At 42.0% G+C, this 21,671-nt stretch overlaps 1 protein-coding gene across 1 annotated transcript; it reads right to left on the reverse strand.

The window, feature by feature from the left end:
* Positions 1-1,032: 1,032 nt before the first annotated feature.
* On the reverse strand, positions 1,033-21,382 carry pgbd5 (piggyBac transposable element derived 5). The gene is made up of 7 exons (XM_046402154.1): positions 20,323-21,382; positions 15,353-15,783; positions 11,191-11,325; positions 8,228-8,408; positions 5,572-5,769; positions 4,340-4,445; positions 1,033-3,639 (listed from the first exon to the last, which is right to left on the reverse strand). Exons 1-7 carry the CDS (start codon positions 20,726-20,728, stop codon positions 3,444-3,446), a joined length of 1,653 nt encoding a protein of 550 aa, XP_046258110.1. The 5' UTR covers positions 20,729-21,382; the 3' UTR covers positions 1,033-3,443.
* Between the last annotated feature and the right edge of the window lie 289 nt (positions 21,383-21,671).

Raw genomic sequence — 21,671 nt, forward strand, 5'->3', positions numbered from 1 at the left:
TCCAGGACATCAACAACTCTGATCTGCAGCAATGAAAGGAAAAATAAAAAAAAATCAGCTGGGAAAAGGCACTCTGGACAAATACTGAATCATATGTGATCAGAAGAGCTGGCTGGATAGAATAAATGTAAAAGAATTTTATTTTATTTGTTTGTTTTTTTTAGAAAAATCACTTCAGAGATCAACCTGAGGATTTAAAATGAAGTGCTGTTTTGTTTTTTTTTGTTTTTTTTTTATCTATACAGGTTGAAACACAACCCTCCTATGAACTAAATGAACAGAAGGATCTTTGGCCCTTCTGTTGTGACTTATGATAACAAAGGAGGTGAAAGCGCTCAGCTCTCGGTCTGCAGTTAGGGTGATAACAGTATTACCATATGGGTAGAAAAACTTCAAATACTACCTCTTTTCCTCTCTCTCTCTCTCTCTCTCTCTCTCTCTCTCTCATATACAATTTGTTTCCAAGTAACCGTGGCTTTGCAGAGTCCCCAGTGCATAATTTCTGTGGTCTGAGCTGAGCGATATAAGCACTGCAGAAAACCTCAGTGGATGTCACACACATCCTCGGCGACTGCCATCTTAAGGTGTGCGTGTATGACACCATCTTCAGTCCGCCGTGAGCTGCAGCTTAGGTGCCCTTTTACAAACGCAGCCATCACAGAGGCTCATTTTCATACGTGTGGAAAGACTCAAGGCGAGGATACTCTTGACAGTCCTTCACCATTTTGTGAGGCAAGGGCTACTTTGCTTTAAAGAGTAAGTTTTAAGAGTTTATTTTTCTGCCGTCTTCACAGTCCTGAAACCTGCCTTGTCCATTTCTGCTTTAGTAAGTAATGACTGCATCCATGCTCAACATGCTTTGGCCTCCTGAACTTTTATCCCCTGTATGATGCAAACTGGCGCCTTTATCAATTTAGGGAGTGTCGCAAACACTTTTTTCCAAATTATCATTGATATTTCAGAAAGATAGTCTTCTCTCTTTATTCAGCTCTTGTTCAAGTTGCCCTAAAAATATATTGGTGCAACATCATGTCGTCCAAATCTAGTCATTTATTAAATGGGAAAATAATCATCAAACAACCACTGTGGGGTACAATATCAAGCTGCTTTGCTGTAACGTTCAACCCAACAGCGTCTTTCAAATTTTGCGTGTTCTGACCTCCGGTGGGTTAACTTCTCACCCTGCTGCAGTGACATGGAGGTGTACTACAGGGTGTGTCATCACTGGAGAGAGTGTGTTTACAGGTGCATCAGACTTGAAAAATTCAACCATAGAGGGCTTTAAGTTTATCTTTAAACTGTTTCGAAGCAACAGTGGTGCCCTCTGAGCTTACCGGCGTTATGTCAAAGTGGACAATGATTGGACAGACAACATGACGACGACATTCGGTGGTTCACATACAGACAAGTGCAACAATTACAACAAAGATGCTTTGGATTAGTGAGAAAGTTAAAAAAATCACAATCTTGAGTCTCAGAGACAGTGGGACACGCACACATACACTCAGTAATTTGTAAACAAAATATACGCACACAGACTGTACCTTGTACTCTAAAACTACAGTCAAAGTTCTTCTGTTTTGGTTATAGTCTTTCATTTTCACTCTTATTTCATTGCTGTTTGTTATATATAGTCCATTTCAATTATTTATCTGTATTTACAGAACGCATTTATTCGTATTTTCAATATTTTTCTGAGAGCAGTGTACGCTATAGTTGAGTTTAATTCTAAAATGAACATCTAATAAGCATGTTGCTAACTTTACAATTCTCCTCAAAGTGCAAGGCCGCGATGGGGGGGGTACATGAGTCCTGCCCGGCGACTCACCCGACAACTTAAAGACTGTCATGTCGCTGTAATATATATTCACACATCGAGCCATGCTGACTGAGCAAGCACACATCAAAAACCTTTCACTTAAAGTCTTCATAACATGAATCCAGCGTGGCAATAACATGTCGACTGCATCACAAAGCGAAGCGACGTGGACTGGAGAGTCGTCATTAAAGCTACAGACAGCAGTGTGGCACGAGATGGCGGCTCCAAATCAGTTAACTTGGCAGGAAATGTCCCACAGTCCGAATTGTGTCAAATAATTTCACAGCTAACTCACGTCAGTTCGCTTGCCCTGATGAGATTTGGGCACCAAAATGAGAAAGCAAGTCACAGCCCCAAAGCCGTTTTTTTTTATATCTACATTAAGATTTGTTGCAATAGTTGGTTTTCTGGGACATCTTATAAGCCACCAGTGAGCCAGTTTTTACTTCCTGGATTTAAATCTTGCCAAGTAAATATTATCTAAACCCCTGCCCACCGGCCAAGATTGTACTTGCTGCTTAGCAACGCTGGCTCACAGAAGGACATTTTGAACATGTTGTGCACTGCAAAGCCAAAGTACTTTTAACTACATGGGCAATAAAAACAGACAAATTAGATTAATTTATCTGCCCACTTAAAAGTGGGCACGAGCTTTGATGCCATTTTATTGTTAGATTTCTTTTGTCAAAAACCTATTCTCTCATTCTGAATCCAAGTTGGACCAGTTTGGGTGATTTCACATGAGGAATTTATGAATTTGTGCGGCTTTAAAAGTTCCGAATCCAAGTCTGTCTTTCAGGGAGGCTGTGAGTTGATGCCACACTGCTGGGTGTAGCTTTATGTCACCTGACAGTCTTCCTCTAGTGAGTATGATATGCAGCAACACTACACATCTGGGTCACGATAGCCGTATATTTACAACCTCAGGCTTACAGTTGCGCACACAAATGGCAGTTCCACTTGTTAAACACACACACACACACACACACACACACAGTTTCAAAAACCCACCTGGAGCAGAAATCATTTTCACACTGAACAAGAGAACATCACAATTCAGATTCGTTATGCATGCAGCGTGTGAACACACCATAGTCCTGGTTTACTAAGCTTTTGTTACACGGTCACAGGTGTTTTTGCAGAATGTAAATATTGAGCTACATGTAGCCTCTTAGCCTGATGAGCACATGTTTGAGCAGTCACGTGGGAGGTTCAGGCTCATATTAAGAGTTAGCTGTTGAAACTTGCAGCTGACATCATTTAAGGGCAAATTCGTCCCGGGTTTCATTGTTCCCCCCCTGCATCTCTGCTTATGAAGGAGCTCCTGCTGACAAACACCTAGTAAATCTACGTGGATAAAAGTTAGTCAGTGAACTGTCCCATGGCTCATGATTCTCTACTGTGCAGTGTGCAGGAAGTGTGTGAATGAGTATTTACAGTACCACAGAAAACAACTACAGGCTTGGCACCGCTTCAGCATCATCACAAAGACACAGACTGGAGAGCCTGTACAACCGTAATGAAGAGTGTAAATGCGTGCGTGGGGATTGTGTTTGTGTGTGTTTGTGTGTGTTTCAGTGTGTGTTTTTTTTGCTGTGTGCTCCGGCTGTCCTCGTCCTCCTCCTCACTGTGTGGGGGAGCAGTCGTCTAAATCCAGCAGCTCTCTGACCAGTCTTTCTCCAAACTGCGCTCGACTGTAGCGTTTAACCGTGTAGGCGTCAGACATCTTGTAGAGGATGTACGCGTTATTGATGGCGATGCTGATGCTCAACCAGAACACCTGCTGCCAGGTTTTGTTGGGCTTATGGAAGATAAAGTACCTGGGAATGGGAGAAAAGGGAGGGGGGTGCTCAGTCCAGGTTTTCTATTCATTGATTTTCTGTTCCATGAATTAAGTTAACTCTGTACAATAAACAATATGTCTTAATGCATATCAAAAGCAGGACGGCTGCACACAATTTCAACTCATTTCCCATATACGCATGAGTTTGTTGCTTGAGAGACATCAGTAAGCTGGGATGGAAGCAGGAAACAAGAAAACCATGTGAGGTCAGTGTGTTTACTCTGAAATGTTATCCATCTCTGACAGCTACTTGTGCAACTGCAGTATGAGTAGTAGAACACCAAAAAGTATCTGGGTAATGTCATTTACAGATCAGTGTCCATCTAAAGTCCGTTGAAATGGCATTGACTATATAATTCAATGGTCTAGTCCTCTTTTCCTCTCTTATGAGGACTTGTATATATCTGTATATTGTACTGTGTTTGCTGTACTTTGTAAATTGTTAATTTATTTTACCTTTATATTTTTTTGTAACTGTTTCTGCACACTTCTTGCTTTTTGCACTCTTTTTCTGTTCTTGTGAGCTGCCACGACAACTGAATTTCCCCACTGCGGGATCGATAAAGTTCATCTTATCTTATCTAATCTCCAAGGCCAGAATATCTCATGCTATGTCTAAAATTCTAATCTGCATTAATCCACTGCGAGACATTATTATGTAAAAACGTGGTACATACTTGCTGTACTTGTCGTCGTATTTGCAGATGTAGCTGAGGTGCGCCGCGAAGGCCTCAACAGCCAAGGGACACGGGATCTCCCCGCTTTTCCTCTTGATGATCATACCTGCCACAAACACACACGCACACACAAACTGAGGGTGAGAGACGTACGGCAGAGGAACCAGATCCCACCCCCAAAAGAGACTCGTTTTCCCCAGACTGTGAAGACATTTGGCCAACGACATGGGACATAAGGGAGAGGAAAAGAAGCGCTCCTTTACACGGGGGAGGCTGCTCAGATGTGCCTTCCGTTACTATTTATGTTTTTAGCTGTTCTCTTTGTTCTTTTCACAGCAGACATTCACACTTGTCACAGCAGGAGGTGTAACTAATAACATTAACGATGGCTGCATTCCATTTATTGTATCAGTAAGCCATGACAGTGAGCCAGCACGCACACGATCGGCATTGTTAAACTGGTACATGCTGTCCAGCCACTATCGAAGCGATTTGTTAGGTGTTAATATTTATAACATTCAACATTAAATTATCTGGACTGTCACTGGTTTTTGGTAGCAGATCTTTATCCACGAAAAACTAATCTTTTATAACTGTGTGACGCGTACCCTGCGCCATGGGTAATCTTGATCTTGATTACGTTAACAAGAACATGTTATGTAGTAGTTTTTGATGGGACTGGCAACTAATCTTGCTATTTGGTCGTACAGTGAAAAACACTGGCACACAAACCCACGCACACACAGAGAGGAAAAAGAAAATCAATAATGGATCGTAACGGTTGAAGCGATCCGAGACTCTTCATTCAGAGGGCTCAAACACACCGCAGCCCTCCAACAATGTTTAAAACCTGACAAAACTGTTTAATCGAGAGGGGATTATGCTGTAAGAGGAGGGGAATATCATGATCCTGTTGCCTCCTGGAAATGGATTATCATGGATTATGAGCTCTCATTGATTTTCCCTGACACGAATGCTTAATGATGGTAACTTGCATCCAGAAACAACAGTACTGCTAATCTTCTTTTCACTGAGGAAACTGGCAGGTCGATGACAGCCCAAAGACTTTTCATATATTACGCCACAAATCTTTGTAGTTTCCTCTAACTATAAATGCAGGTTTTTTGTGCATTAGTTCACACTGTGCATACAGTCTCCCATCAGAACTACAATTCTTAAAATATTTACAATTCAACAAGTTTTAGATTGCGGTGCATCAAAGCACCGTTTACCTTGTTTCATTGGGGAATAGCTGTTAGTGAGGAACCTGAAGTGTCCCTTGTTGTACCAGCTGATCAGTGACATGCTGCCTTTCATCATCACTCGCGATTGGCCGCGCTGCGCTGGCGTGGAGCTGCAGACCAGCATGCTTTGTGGTAAACCCGTGCAGTCGCTCTTCCTGGTGCTCAGCAGACCGCAGCAGTAGATATCTGCAGAACATGCAAAGGCACAGTAACTGCAACTGCAAAGGACATATAAACAAGTATAAACACAGATTTGAGAAATACACTATGGATGCAATTATTTAATAGAGATAGAATAGCAAATGATAATAAAATTTATTAGTATATACTGTAAATAAATTAGTGGATCAATTGATAATTGGTCAATCATTTCTTAAGTGTAAACTGCAAAGATTTCTAATTTCCAGCTTTTCAAATATGAATATTTGTTTCCTTTTAAATCTTCAATGATGTTAGCCTAAATATTTGTGCATTTTGCATCTGAATATGCCAACCTTTGGAAATGCAATTTTGCAATCTGCATTTTTCACTGTATCTTTGATATTTTATTGAATATTTTATTTTATGATCTATCATTTGAGAAAAGCTTCAGCCCTCTTAACATGAACATAATGAATTGAAATGATCAGTGAATTAATCCATTAGTTGACCGACTATTTTGTTGCTTGATTAACTGTTTGTTTGGTTTTTAAATGAGCAAAATTCTGTGGTTCTCGACTTGTCAAATGTGAGAATTTGTTGATTTTATTCATGTTATGTGATGGCGAATTAAATATATCTCCTTTTTGGACTGTTGGTCAGACAAAACAGTTTGAGTTTTAGGAAAAAGTCCATTGATCAATGATAATAATAAAGGTTTAACTTTTGTGCATTTATTGCCATTTTCATACAGCGTGCTCTCTAATGTGGAATCATGAAACAAACCAAACTCTCGTGGACTGTTCATCTCCGTCTTTTGCTTTTTCTGTCTTTCCACCCATTTAATATCTTTATGTCTTACATGGATGAAACAATCATGTGGTTGACTGCTGCTGGTTTAATGTTCTCAATTTGGATAATGATTTCTATCTGTGCTAGAAGTGTGTGTGTGTGTCCACAGTGAAGTGCTACAGAGTTAGCGCAGGGTAATTAACTCTGTTAATTAATCCAGCATGATAAATTTGAAAGAAAAATAGCGGACAATGCCTTCACAAACTCAGAAGTGATTCTTGTCTGGCTGAATGCCTCGCAGTAGCTTCACTCAATTAGTATGACAAAATATTGATTTTATCTCCGGACTTGTTTCTCTTTACTTGGCATAACGCAACTCTGCCAGCTCTCTTATTGTTTAGTGACAGAGCATTTGTGATAAGGCTAATGTAAAAACTTTTCAATTTGTCTCTCTTCAAGTTGCGCTGATGATATCGTCAGATGGGCCAAATCTGCTGCTGAGTTCTTTGTTCTTTGTTTGAGTCACTCATTTTTAGCCCTTTATGGCATGTCGAATTTGTCCCACATCTGCTATTATTACTCTGAGAGACGAAAAGAGGTCACATGGATTTCGTTTTTATAATAGACAGTGTATTTGTATAATGAGCATAACAGGTATCTGAAAAACTGCCTCTAACTTGGATTATCAGCATAAAATACTGCAACTTCTGATAAAGTATCCCACACGGAGAATGCGGGGTATCTGTAAGCCGTGAACATGCAAGAAAACATGTTTGGATTCAGAATTTCTACTTGTCAGATGTTAAGTGCTGTTTTACTTAATTGTCCACTTTAGCCATTGATTTTTTTTCAGCCGTGACTATAGGCTAAACACTCCCTGCTGAGTCTTCTGTGATTTACTGTGCAACAGCCTACTGCAGTGCATTGTGGGGCTGTTGTGGTTGTTGTTGGCTGAAGCGCAATAATGTAGAGTAAGATGCATTTTCCTTTAAAAAAAGGAAAAAAGTAGTGCTGTAATTCAACCTCCCTCATCCTGAATGTGAATACGTAAGCCTTGTGCTTTAGTATACAGTTACACTCTACACACTTTGAACCAGGCAGAGATGTTACACACATTTGTTGACTTGTTTTCAGGAATTACATACAGACAAAATTCCATTGAGGTTTTTTCTTGATTTCCAATACATTTCTAATGCATTTTATTCTGTTTTAGAAAAGTTTAACGTCTTAACTTGGGAAAAAAAAGAGGAGCCGTTACTATACATCAGACAAATACAGGTACAGGTGACGGGATGATGCTTTCATTGATTGGCAGGTTTTTGTTTTTACTCATGCCTATGTGGTTTAAGATGTTTCACTTGGGGTGTAAGGACAGATGAAGAAAAGAAAATGACTCGGCCTAACTGCACACTGAAATGCTGTGAAGTCTCATTTTTAAGGTGAAATGCAACAGACTGTGTTTTTTAGCCTGAGGATGCTATCATCACACCACAATAATGAATAAATAAATAAATAAATAAAAACTGAAAAAAGAGAGGGAGATGAAATGGAGATTACAATCTGTGCATCAAAGCAGAAAACGGGGACAAGAGATGACAAAGGGGGAGGCTGGCAAACCGGGAAGACAGCAAAACAAAAGGGTTTTTGTGTTCGGACAGCATGGTTGATACGGAAAAACAGATACAACATCTGCTGTTGAAACTCATCTGTGCACCTTGTTTGCTGAATTCGCTAAAGAGGCTGAGGCTCGTGATGGATGGTCCGGTGAAGATGATGGTATTCTTGCCAGCGATGTTCTGGCAGAGCTGCTTGGCCACGAGGCTGTGGAGCTGAGGCTTGTTCTTCAGGGTGGCCAGACCGTCGGTACCCTGACCCTCCTTCAGGTGGACTGAGATCTGCAGAGAGACAGGAGAGAGGACATGCATCATCCTCCAGTTACTGTTTAACTCTAAATCCTCTCGAGCGAACAGTTGCGCTTTTTAAGGCTAATTCAAAAGGAAAAATTCTAAATTTATCCTGGGGTGGTGCTAGAGAAAAAGGCCACGGTGTTGCTTCAGTCAAAACTTACTCAGACTCATGAATGCATTTGGCAGATTTTAGAGTAATCCGCAGATTAGAGTATAAAATATCTGGTGGATAAAGATGACATTTTGGGACGTTTCGGTGGCTCGAAGGAAAGTGACAGCATTTTTCAGTCTGGCATATTTCTCGTTAATGTGGCCATTGTCACTCATGGGTCATGCTAATGTTGCATTCACCACTGTTGTAGAGATTTGGGGAAACAAGGACTTAGCCAAAAAGTTGACCCAGGTGTGGATCTCCATAATAGCCATCTGGTCATTCCATAAGGGGAGACCACTTTATATGCTTAGTTTCAGTCAGACAGAGAAATAAAAGTTTAGAATGATTAATGGAAAAATCAAAGGCACAAAATGACCAAGATACACATTTAAGTATCCAAAATTAAAAGAGTTTCTCTCTCTTTTAAGAGCTCTTAAAAAAAGAAAATGTGCTCAGCAAATGTCACAGTAACCTGAGCAGTAAATTTTGACTTTTAGGGGATCGCAGAAATGTTTGATGGATAATAACATCAAACTTCAGGACAATCTATCCACTTGTTGTTGGCATATGTTGGATCAAGGTGGACTGAGCGGCGCTTCTTAGCTGAACACACTGGTGCATGATGACCTTGAAGTCTCAAAAGAAATATGAAAGCCATTACCAAATGAAGAAATGTAACGCTCACTAACAGTTCAGCGTCCTTCTTGCACTTTCATTTCTGGTGTTGTTCACAAGCTGAACGGCATTAGCCTGATTAGCCAGCATCTACGCCAGGCCCTTCGGCTATTACGCTAAGTGGTCAGTCCGTGCCTCTGTGTGTGTGTGTGAGAGTGTGTGTGTGTGTGTGTGTAGCCCTGTGTGCTGCACTGGCTAATGGAATCTCATTGATTCACTCCATTAACTCGTTTTATTTCTTAGATTTTTTTTTCTGTCCCTCGGCACAATTCATTTAGAGGGAGAAACTCTCAGTGCAGACACACATCAGAGTACAGCGGACTGGGTGGCTGCCAAGTGGCCACAGTCAGTGTGAATGATAACGCTTGTTTGTTTAATGGCTATGATAATGGAATATGACTTCAAATGACACAACTTGTTTTAGGATGACAAGCAAAATTATGCACACTTAGATTTATCAGATATTTGATTTGAGAAAAACCAAAAAGAAGACGTTTGGTCCATCCAAGCCAAAGAAAGACAGACTTCTCTCCATGCTAATATGCCCCAAAAATACATTCAAAAAACATCACATTTTGTCTCCCATCAACTACAGAAAAGACAGAGATGGAAGGGATTGTTCAACAGAAGGAAGGATTACAGCAAGCAAAACCTGTTGTCATGTTCATATGAGCACTGCACTATTGTTTTAAGACAGATTTGTAAAACTCTAAATTTATTCTCTAAGGTTAGGGTTGAGGTTGCACTACATCATGTAGTTGTAGAGGAAATAAAAAATACATCTAAAAAGAAGAGGCTCCTTTAGAATTTTTCAATTTGAGTGCAAATTTTGTCTGATGCAGTAAATTCAGAAGAAAAAAGTCTTTGTGACAAAAAGTAGGCACAAACAACAGTGGCTCTGCAGTCTGCTAAGTGTGGTGCAAACTGATTAAAATTTAAATACAAATGCTGGAAAATAAATACACAATACACACCTGCACTGTATGGGTGCAGAGGTAAAACATGGACAAATAAAACCAGAAGTACTGTCAAAACAGTCCAGCTGCATAGCAGGATATGACTGGAGGTAAATGTGTTGTGTCAGTGGAGGATCTTCAGTACAGCAGTGCAAATGTGTGTGTATACATGTGTGGGGGTGGCTGGGTGGAAATCCTACACGATATTTATGCAGTGATAAAAAAAAAAAGAAGAAGTAAAAATCACCTCAACAACCTTCACCCTGGCAGAACATGTTGTGCTTCCACTCACAGACAGAAGCTTCACTTTCACTAATCTGACAATCCAAAATAACGACTGCCACCTCTCGCGTTCGTGGTTTCTAATGTTTTCTCTCCCGTCCTCTGTAATCGACAGAGGTGGACGGGTCCTTCATTCCTCCTGCGGTGCCGGGCTCCAGTTAAACGGTGGTGTTATGTAAGCAAACGACGTAGGAGTGGAAGGTTGCAGTAAGAGCAAGGCTGTTAGTGAGCAGAGCCTGAGACAGAGATACAAACCTGAGCCAGAAGCTCTTCCACTCGAAAACAACACCAAAAACACAAAAATGTGACAACCAGTATTGTTACACGGAAAGTACTGGATATTTAAAGATGAGTTTGGTCATTGCATTTTCTGTACGTGAAGCTCGCTAATGTTCACCACGAATGAATGAAAAGGGGTTTCATTCTTGGTGGCGCTGATAAGTAATTGGCCGAATGCAAAATGAGGCAACAAATGAGAAAACAAAAGAGATAAAAAAAATGAAGAAAACAAATGAGATTTGAAATTTAATGAAGATAAAAAGTTTTATGAAAGCCTTTTTGACTTCAGGCAGACTTTTGCATGCATTTTTTGATGTAAAATGTTAGATTTCTGCCAAGAATTTTGAAAGCAGTATATCAAAACAAACACACACACACACACACACACACACACACACACACACACAGTATTGTGTGTCACTACCTGGCAGATGAATCCGGTGGATGTGCACTGTCGAACCCAGAGGCTGAACTTCCTCTTCTTCCTCTTCCTGAGCTCCCTTTCCGTACAGGTGGTGATGAAAACTGGATCCTCGTCTATCAGGGGCTCATGAAGAGCCTGGAAACACACGAGCACAGTTACCTAAGTTCATCGAAGGGGATTTTTGTAAAACCATGTCATAAACAATAGCTGGCCTTAACAAAAGGGAACAGTATTTTGTTGTGAGGGATAGGAGTGAGGTTTCGTATGATGAAACACTACACTTAAGGGTTAGGGGTGAGCAGGCATCCAATCCATGTGTTGTGTTGTGAGCGTGATGCTGTAGAGAGAAGAATGAGCACAAACACTCTCTCAGCTGCCTGTCTCAGAAAATGCATTCATATTTTTCCTGTGCGTGTTGTTGGTTTGTCCTTCACTTTTGCCTTTATATGTTACTCCATTCAGTATTTCTTTCTGTTTGTCATTCTGTTCACGTCTTCCTTTCTGTAACCACTGAAATAAAAATAAAAACGAACAAAGTAAAGACAGTACTTTCACGTCCTGTTCTTTGCTTTTCTCACTACAGGCCATGAAAAACCTGACAGAATAAAAAAAAAGAGGCTCCTTGAGAATTTTTCAGTTTGAGTGTGAATTTTTCTTGTTGCAGTAAATTCAAGGGGAACAAAGGTCTTTCTTCTTCTCTTTGTGACAAAAAAAAGTAAGTACAAACAACATTGACTGCCATCTGCTAAGTGCGGTGCAAACCGGTTAAAATTTAAATACGTATGAAGGAAAATAAATACACAAAAATACGACGGAGACACACAGTTTCCAGTCACCTACGCTTATAATTTTCCGCTTTTAAAATGAGAGCTCCAGAGTAAATGTTAAACAATTAGCCATGCCCACGGATCTGTCGACTGTCGGATGGTGAATCTGGCAGAATTTTGAGAATCAAATTATCTTTTATAATTCACTAATTTCAGCCTCTCGAGTCTAAGAAACACGACTTCCCATGGTTATAAACAAGATAAATTTGTTCATAAAGTCGCTTCCTGTTGTGTTCAGTGGAGACATCAAAAAACAGAAAAAATCCTACCATCAAATCCAACCACATACAAACAGAGGCATTAACAGAGCACAAATATTTTCTAACCCCTTCTTGGCTGACCAAACAATATGCCTAAAACCTGGCCAAAAATTTCCAAGAGACGCTTTCAACCACACGCCAAATATTTGCATTTCAAATTTCTCTCAGCTCTCAGATGTCTTCCCTGCCACCTCCTCCTCCACCTCCATAATTATTTGACTAAAGCCGAGGCGAGTGGCAACCAACAGCTCTCTCCTGCTCTCAGACCGAGGACAACAAGTCATTTCCAAGTCAAATGTGAGAGTTAGGGTTTAAATAAGTGGAAAATTAATGAGGATCTCTACCCTTTGGATGGATGACACTCAAACCACAACGACCTTTTATGAAAGATCTCATCCTGTAGCTGCCACATTAGCACAGCGGTGGCTGCTGCAGCACACTGCTCTTGGTGACCATATTTCTCTACAGCGTATCCTGAACACAGTGTGGTTACATTTGCACATGAATGCTTCGAGTAAAATGCTCACATGGGTTCACTTATCCTGTGGTGGACAAAGGGAGGAAGAAAAAAATCCATCCATCTTTGTCACTTGCAGATTTTACGCTTGCAAATCAATACAAAACAGCGTCTGCTGTCATCATAGTGACTGCAAAACTGCCAGACTGACACGCCAACGTGTCAGAATCGCTGTCAGCAGGAGATGACATAATTATGTGCTAAATATTCGCCACTGATGTTATTCACATGTTGCCGTTCATATTCACACACACCGTGCTAAATAATGCTAAGCGGCAGGTGAATCCAGGTCATACAGACTTAGAGAAATATCCCGTGTTTGAACAAATATCTCAATTAATTGATGAGATGCAGACATTTATTAGCCATTAGTTTGATAACTGCAACAGTTACGTTCGTGTCCCAGCCTCTGAAATGTGAATATTTGCTTCATGTCTACAGTATCTTTTTTCTAGCAGTCTTAAAGGGGAAACAGACATCTTTTCAAGCCCCGGAGGCTAACATAGCAACCACCAACAACACAGAAAACATGTAGGAGCCATCAGCACCGCTTTAGGAAATAAGAAAGAAGAAAGTAAGGTATTCACTGAAAAGATAAAGCAATACTCTTGTAAATTTTTATGGGGAAATAACGTTGTTTGTGTATTACTTTGCACAAGCAGTTGTTGTCGGGGTGGAAGAGGAAGTAGAAGAAAATACTAAGAGGAAAAGCATGAGTTTGGTCATTCATTCAGTCTTTAATGGGGACATGAAAGCAGACGGGTTCCACGATAAACCAGGTGTTCATTTACACAGGACATTTTGCACCTGGCGTCAGACAAAACCATATCGTGAAAGCATAAAATGAACCTTATCTTCATACTGATCTTAATGTACACATAGCAAAAAAACTGCCAATTAAATATTGTAGGTTTTGTATTCTTAGTACCAAATGTCAACATTGTTGGAAGTTGTTATGGGTATTTTTTTTGCTTTTTTTTCTGGCATTTTATGGAGCAGATTATTAACTGATTAAAAAACAACAGAATTAATGATGGTGAAAGTAATCATTAGTTGCAGCCTGAACTCAAACCAGTACATCAGCTTCTTCCCTTCCCTCTATGTCAGTCATTGAACAGGCAGATTCATTTTCCCTTTGTCAGTGGAGCAACAGTTTCAGTCTGTGCCACTCTCACTATCTGGGCCTTTGCTCTGCCCCTGGCACAGAAAACTAACAGATAAAACAAACTGGCCTAGATACACATGCACCCTGTCACTGCTGATGACACACACACACACACACACACACACACACACTGTCTGAAAGCTGGTCTGCCCTCATTGCTATGATTCAGTCATTTTTTAGATCCAAGTGGTTAAAAAGCACTAATGTGAAGTTCACCAAACCCCTTATTACTTCACAATGAAATCAACACTTACATTTAGAGCATTTTTACCGTCAAATTACACAGCTGAATGAGATGTGAATGTGAAATGAGGAGCGGGTTGCTGTTAAGAGCCTGTATTCCCCAATGTATCACAACACTGACATCATCTTTCACCATGGAGGTGATGTTATAGTACTGAAGCAAGACCAAACGCTATTTAATCAGCTGCTTCCCAGAAAATCATTAATTTTTAAGAGCTTGACATGAGCTTCAGGGGGTTCACCAGATCTCAGTGGAATATGATTAACCACCCCTGGTGCCCTCCTCCAAACTACTTTCTGGATGTGCATATGATTTTGTAGCCAAATGAGAAAAGCCCTTCAATAAAGTGCAAGTGACACAATGTCCTCCTATAACCAACCAAACGGTTTGAGGTGAACTGTTATTTTTGTCTGACCGTTAAGAAAGTGACTGATTGATGATTTCTTTACCTTGTCAGACTGTCATGTTACTTTGTCAAGGGTTCTTTAAAGCCTGCCTGTTCACCTAGACAGCAGGTGAACAAACCTCAGCCCATCCAAAATAGAGGCTCCACTGCCCCAGTTGCATAAATGTAGATCTAATGCATACAGTGCAACTGAATAAAAGTTGAAATAAGTCCACTGCAGAGGAAGTCTGTTAAAAAATGAGTACTTCACCCAAATACCTGCTGCGTAGACGGTTTTCAAAATGAGAACCCTTGTGGGAGCTTTTTAGCTGGTCCACCCTAATTCTGTATTAAAAGTGCATACCTTAAAGTGAAACCTCCACTGTTGACCACATAAACAAGAAAACGCTACAAATTTAGCACGTATCGCACCTAAAATCTCTGACATTTTGTCTGCTGTTATATGCTATATGTTGCTTCAAGAAGTCGTTTCATACAAGTCACATTTTCTGAAATACACTGCAGCTAATGCGGGTTAGTGAAAGGTGTAATACATGATATCAGCTGTGCTGTTAAATCTTGGTGACCCCAGAAGACGAGACAGTTTTAGGTGTCAATTATAAAAAATCTAATGCTTGAAACATAAACACCTGCTGAAGCTACAATGCCAGTTTGACCAAGTCAGTGATGCAGAATGTAGCAGCTAGCTATCCAAAAACGATGCCTGAAGGGGAATCCACACCCTGAGTAGATGGCACACAAACCTGTGTCTGTGAAGGTCTGAAGGTACAGCTGAACGACTGCTGCAGCGAGTCCAGGAATGGCTGGATCTTGTACAGGCCCTGGTTGCTTCCCTGCGATGGCCGGAAAGCCACGATGTGGAAGTACTTGAGGATCTTCTCGAAGCGTGCCTGGCTCATCTTCAAAGCAATGCTCCTGTTGCTGAAGAAGCCCGAGCTCCAGATGCTGAGTACCGACTCACAGTGGTGCACACTGGTGGAGATGACAAAGCCCAGGAAGGCCTTTATTTCCTGGGCCGTGACAGGACGCCAACCTTCGTCTGAGCCGAAGCGCTCCTGGAACTTCTTGGCATACATGTTAGTCTGGACGACCATGTTTTGGATGCAGTTGTCTGGGACGAAGAGCTGGAAGAAGTCCAAGGCTGTGGCAGTGGCTGGCATCTTCTGAGCTGGGCCTGGATCAGGACAGGAGGGGACAAAAATAAGTTTGAAAAATTATGACAGAGGAAAATGGACACATTGACACATCGAGAGTCCCATGTGGGCTGACTCGCAGACACAACTGTCACTTAATCCCAGCTTTTAAACTCTGCCACCAGGCCAAGGCTGTGTGGGAGGCATACAAAATGTTTACATAAACTCCTTTGTTGTCTCATCAGAGGAGAGGAAACTTCCATTAATTATGGTAGTCTTAAATTGTTTAACTCATCAGAAGAACTCATCATAAACTCACATCAAGAATCATCCACAGCAGCTTTTGGTGTGTATGTCACAAGGGGCAGGGCAGCGCTTAGGAAGTTTACACAACATGACAAGCGTCACAGCGTGGCGATTCTGCGCTTGTCGTAGGTTTCAGTGTCTTGTTTCTTTAGCGTTATGGCACTGAGACAAAATTATGTTCTGATCTGATAGCTGGATCAGGAGGGAGCCATGGATGAAAGGCCTGTTTGGCCTAATGAAAGACCCTGTTTAATATTACTATCATTTTCCTATCATATTTCTGTCTGGTTGTACAGCTTAGTGACTTACAGACAGCTCAAAACATCATACTAGCATGTAACTTAAGATAACCTTAAAATATTCACATATGATTTTATCATATAATATCATACATAGCTAATCAACATTGAGATGATCATTTCATACATCAAACACTGTCTGTCAATTTGTGCGTCCTGTCCACAGTCTTGAACTTTTCTTTATTCCCATGAGGCTGTTTTCCATTTTTCATGTTGTCATTCATTAGTTTCCTAAGAGCAAAGTGGCATTTACCTCCCATTTAAAATCTCTGTGCCTCTAAGCTTTTTGAAGTCACACAGTCAATACACAATGCAGCGACTTGATGTGTTTGCTGTAGTAAATTAAAGATTTTCTCAAAGGTTGTTGGATCTGTGAGAGGGAATCTGGACGCTGAACAGAACAACGTCAGGCTCAACTAGAACAGCATGATCTCATTATCCCAGTACAGCGGAGAACAAAGTCTTCACTCTCTTTATGTTGTTTTTTCAAGTGGTTGGCTGCAACTGAAATCATAAAGGACATTTGGTTCGGTCTTTTAATGAGTTAATGAGGTTATAGATAACATGTAGGCTACAAGACTTGAACCTAAACAGTTTGAGCAACATGTGGAAGAGGACAAGAAGAGGAAAACAGATGAAGTACAAGCACGGCCACAAAGCCGATGCTTGCAGCCAAGGCAGCAGAAGTAGTCGGGACATGACGCAAAATCTGCTCATTTGCATTCCATTAGACCTGGAAGCTGAAAGTAAAATCCGGCGTGACTTCCTCGGAGCGAGCCACTCCTCAATAAAAACATCAGACATTCGGATGGAAGGTCCGCCGAGGCAAAATGACTCACCTCAGCTCATTTTGGAAGTAAGCCAAAAATACAAGCCGAGGAAGAACTCATCATTTTTGATGGTTAATGGAATTGTTTCTGTGTCATTGAAATCTTCCTCCATAGATTTTTCCTCATACATCCCTGCGAGCTGATATTCAGTCTGGTCTCCATCACTCAGATAAATCAAACATTTATGTAATTCTTCTCTCAATCTATTAATATTAGCTGATGCTGGTCCACGAGGGAGGCTCAGAAATATAAATTTCCCACATTATCCATTACAACGCTCCTACGCTGCACATACAGACAGACATATAATCTGCCATTATTATCAGCTCTTGTAGTATTTCTATTGTCCAGGAATAAACATCTGCCTGGTAGAGCTTTCATAGTCATGGATTTAAGAATGAGAGATTACCGTGTAGTTGTGTGTGTGTGTAGATGAATCATGTTCAGTTTTTGGCAGGAATCACATAGAAAAAAAGCACAGGAGTTTGAGTGCAATTTATTTTCTAATTATTTATTTGAATTAATGTGTTCTGCTTGGGTTGTTTTTTTTTTCCTTTGTGTTGCATGTCTGCTTGTCAAAGAGCCAGTAAATTTACCTTACAGAAGGCTTCTAAATATCAATCTGCAGTGAGAATATTAAGTTTCTCTTTGTGTGCCTGTTTATGTGCATGTTTTTCCAAATGACTCTGCGTTGGCAAGAGGCAACATGCAGGCAATCTGAAATGCAGGGTCAGGAAGAAATACTGACATATGGAGAACACAAATAATCTGCCCGCTCAGGAAAGCAAATGAATAAATACTTTCATAATTCCCTTCGATATCATGCTAAAGTAGTTATATAATCTGAGATGCTGATGCACAATTCATAATCCTCAGCTTGGTCCTTTGCCATCCCTCTCGCTCGGAGGGGGAAAAACACTCTCATGCTAAGATGAAGATAAAACAGTAAATCACATTTTTACTCAAACTTCTGCCACTGGTCCAAAACCAAAGAGGAGTTGCTGCTGTAAATGTAAACAAACCCAAAACACCAACCGACCAGTTGGAAGGAGTTTGTATGAGGCTGAGTTGATGCGTTACGACGCTGGCTGATGATTTATGCACGGGGTGCACAGTCTCCAAGGAGCGGAGCTGTCACATCAAAGCTGCATCTGTGTCAGCACCGTCACTGCTGGACGCTTAGCCATACAGACAGACAGACAGACAAATGGACAGGAAGACAGGTGAGCAGAGAGGTAAGAGAAATCCAGACGCATGAATTTCCACCATGAGTCGACTTACTGGAAACTCACTTAAGCTGCCTCTCATCTCATGCCGTTAAAATCAAAGAGGAAACACGTAAAAACGCTGGCGCTCAGGAGGGAGCGAATCTTTACTCTTTAGGCCGATTAAATCAGAACACGCTATGGGCTATTTGAGCTCTGAAGTGAGATCAGGATTGCCGGGGGTTCTCCATCCATCCAGTCAGTTAATCATCTCAACCCTGACGCAGGATGGCAGAGCCACACCCACACTTGCTGTGCTTGTGCAAACAATCACTAACTATCTGTGCAAACCACACCAGACTACACAAAGGAGACAGTCGCGCCTGCAGCCTCCCTAACTTGAGTCAACAGCAAGAACAGTCGAGTAGAGCAGGACAGAGCAGGATATGAACAGGAGTACAGAACATCCTGTAACCTTTCTCTCGCCAAAGAGGCTCTTACAGGACAGCTCATCTCCGTTTGGTTCAGAATCAGATTATTTTGGATGACTGAAATGGGCTCTGCTCCCATATGCCGTGTCTGTGCCCAGTCTCACAAAGCAGGATTACTGAAGTTAGCTGGATAACTGGACAAATGTGGAACATGGACAGACCTAAACAGAGCTGTTCTGGGTTTCGCTTGGTGTCCTGCTCAGTAATGTTGCTTTCTGAGGAAGGCCAACGCAACCACTTTCAGTTTGTACGCAACCAAAAAGCTAGCAAAATATCTCTTCTTTTTAAACAACTTGTGCAGTTTACTAAATTCCCAGTAGTTTCTTGGCACTTTTCCCACAGTCAGTCAGTTGTGCTTTTGAACATTTGTACGTGAGTTCTCCAGTGCGTGCTTCATGTTTGCTTTTCAGTGAGTGAGCAGAATGGAGCTTGGTCCATATCTGCTACAGCCATATGCTGTTTCACCTCCACGGGTGCCACAGTGCAACATGTCACAACATGGATACAGGATGGCATTTCCAACCAATCGTCTTTGCTTCAGCTGAGGCAGAAGAGATGGGAACGGAGAGGAGAAAAAAGATCCAAACAATCCTTGGCTTTGCACCATAAAAACCAAACCTTGCTGTCTGATGCATGCTGGGCTTAGTGACAGATAAATGGATAAAAACTATCAAAGAGTGGAGACAGTGAGAGGTGTTGCTTTGGACATCTAACACAAAGGCAGACTGAGGCAAAGAAAGACACAGGGACCGAGCAGTGTGGGTGTACAGTGCTGTTTAACTGTCACGATTTACACACACGTTTCCTGTTCTCACACACACATCAGAAAAGGAAGTGTGCAGCCAAAATCAGGCAGCCTTGAGCTTGTGTCTCATGCTCGACGTACAGTACTGACAATGAACCTGGTGCAGGAGGACAACAGGCAGCATGTGTGCATTTGTGCATGGATTCTGCAGGCATACACTGGGTTGGTGCATAAGCGTGTGGAACCAGGAGAGACAACATGCTGCTTCTCTAAATTAAACAGGATGTCTCCCTGCACTACCCCTGCAACATGAACACACAAAACACACACGGAGGACAGCGTGTGTACCACAGCAGCAAGGGGTGAAGTATCAAAGACTGAACGTTTGCCATTAAATTAATATAGCAATTAACGATGCGGTGCCATGCGTCTCTCCATCGCTCACTACACACACACAGGAGGAGGCACACGCACACACACACACACACTAAAATTAAACAAGGCTCCAGTTGTCCCAAAGCAATAGCCTTCTGTGTGCCTGTTTTGGCACCAGATTGAGAGCCACAGAAAGGGCCTGCCTGACCTGAAAAACAATAACGTGTCTGCACCGTGCCTGCCTGTCTCCAATCCACTCACTTCTCACCCATCATTTCTTCCCCGTTGCGCCAGTGACCTTATTCATCTTGTCTCGCATCGCGTCTCACCGTATGTCTCGTTGTACGGCGGCACCGTGACATCCTGCAGAGTTTCCGTCCAGCCTTCCTCCTCTGCCTGACTACGGGACAGAGAGCCGGGTGGACCGGCTGCGCTGCACCCTCCGCTGCCACTGCCGGTGCCGCCTCCTGTCCCCCAGCTGTGCCCGCTCTCCTTATCAAACCGTTTTTGGTGGTGTTGGTGCTTCGGCTGCTGCTGCTGCTGCTGCTGCTGCTCCTCTTCGCCTACCTCGGCTATGTAGTTGTCGGAGTCGGAGTCTCCGGAGGTGCTGTAGAAGGGATTGTCGCTGCTGTCATCCCCGGACTCGCCGAACACGTCGTCGGATATCTGCAGGCTCTCGTACCGGGAACGGGCCGCTTCCAGGAGAGACAGCGCCTTCCGCCCGCACTCCGCCATCTCCCTCTCTCAGTCTCTGTGTGTGTGTGTGTGTGTGTGTGTGTGTGTGTGTGGTGATGCTGCTCTGCTCACCCCTGTCTCTCTCACTTACTCCCTCTTTTTCGGCTTCAGCAGCGTGCAAGTGGTCACGATGCGTTTGCTTTTAATGTAGCGGTCACACCCTCCAATGTTTTATTGTGTGAAGAGCAGATTATGATCCCCACCTGCCCTCCAGGCTCGGATGCGGAGCCCGGCGGTCAGAACGTGTGGATCCGGGGAGAGCTGTCCGCCTCAAGGGTACTGAAATGTTTCCGCCCCCCTTGCTCTGCCTACACCTCTGCGTACTGGGCGAAATCATCGATAGTAGTGGAACAGCATCCGGGTTGAGAGACCAGTGATTTCTCCACACAGAGAGAAAATAGAGAGCGAGTGGCTGCCGCCGCATCACCTGACAGCACGGCCCTGCCCTCGTCCAATAAGACGCATTTTCTCATCCAAACCCGGAGAGGAGCGGCTGCCCGGAGCTGGTGGAGCTAAAATGTGGAGGAAACCCCCCCAACTGTGATGATTAATGGAAATGTAACAGAAAATAAATGTTGGGTAGCATAGTGGAATAAAAAATAAGAAATAGATGATCTAATGATCATGACCTTACAGACTTCTCCTTAAATAAACAGCAGCAAAATTAATAGGCCCTTAGAATAAAATATATAATTAGGCCTATGATTTTGTCTATGTGTACACGCATTCTCAAAATAAAACAAATCAAAGCTCAGTTAAAGTCCCCTCAAGGCCAGCGTGGTAGCTGTTTGATCCTCCACTCACATGATCTCATTGGCAGATGGCAATTTGCTCTGTTGTGATGGAATTGTAAATGTTTACGCTTTTAGATTTCTTTTTACACCCTCTGAAGAGACTGGCTTTTCAACTGCATTTTCCATGACTTTAGAATTATTTTAAGGCA

Source organism: Scatophagus argus, chromosome 10 (genome assembly GCF_020382885.2).
Source record: "Scatophagus argus isolate fScaArg1 chromosome 10, fScaArg1.pri, whole genome shotgun sequence".
In the NCBI taxonomy this organism is placed as follows: Eukaryota; Metazoa; Chordata; class Actinopteri; family Scatophagidae; genus Scatophagus; species Scatophagus argus.

Bases quoted from the DNA above. Each gene is read 5' to 3' on its own strand.
- pgbd5 (XM_046402154.1), bottom strand. From the start codon at position 20,728: ATGGCGGAGTGCGGGCGGAAGGCGCTGTCTCTCCTGGAAGCGGCCCGT. The intron at 11,326-15,352 runs GTTTGTGTGCCA...GTGTGTTTCCAG, and splicing joins TCAGACCTTCACAGACACAG to GCTCTTCATGAGCCCCTGAT. The intron at 5,770-8,227 runs GTGCACAGATGA...CATGTTCTGCAG, and splicing joins TAGCGAATTCAGCAAACAAG to ATATCTACTGCTGCGGTCTG.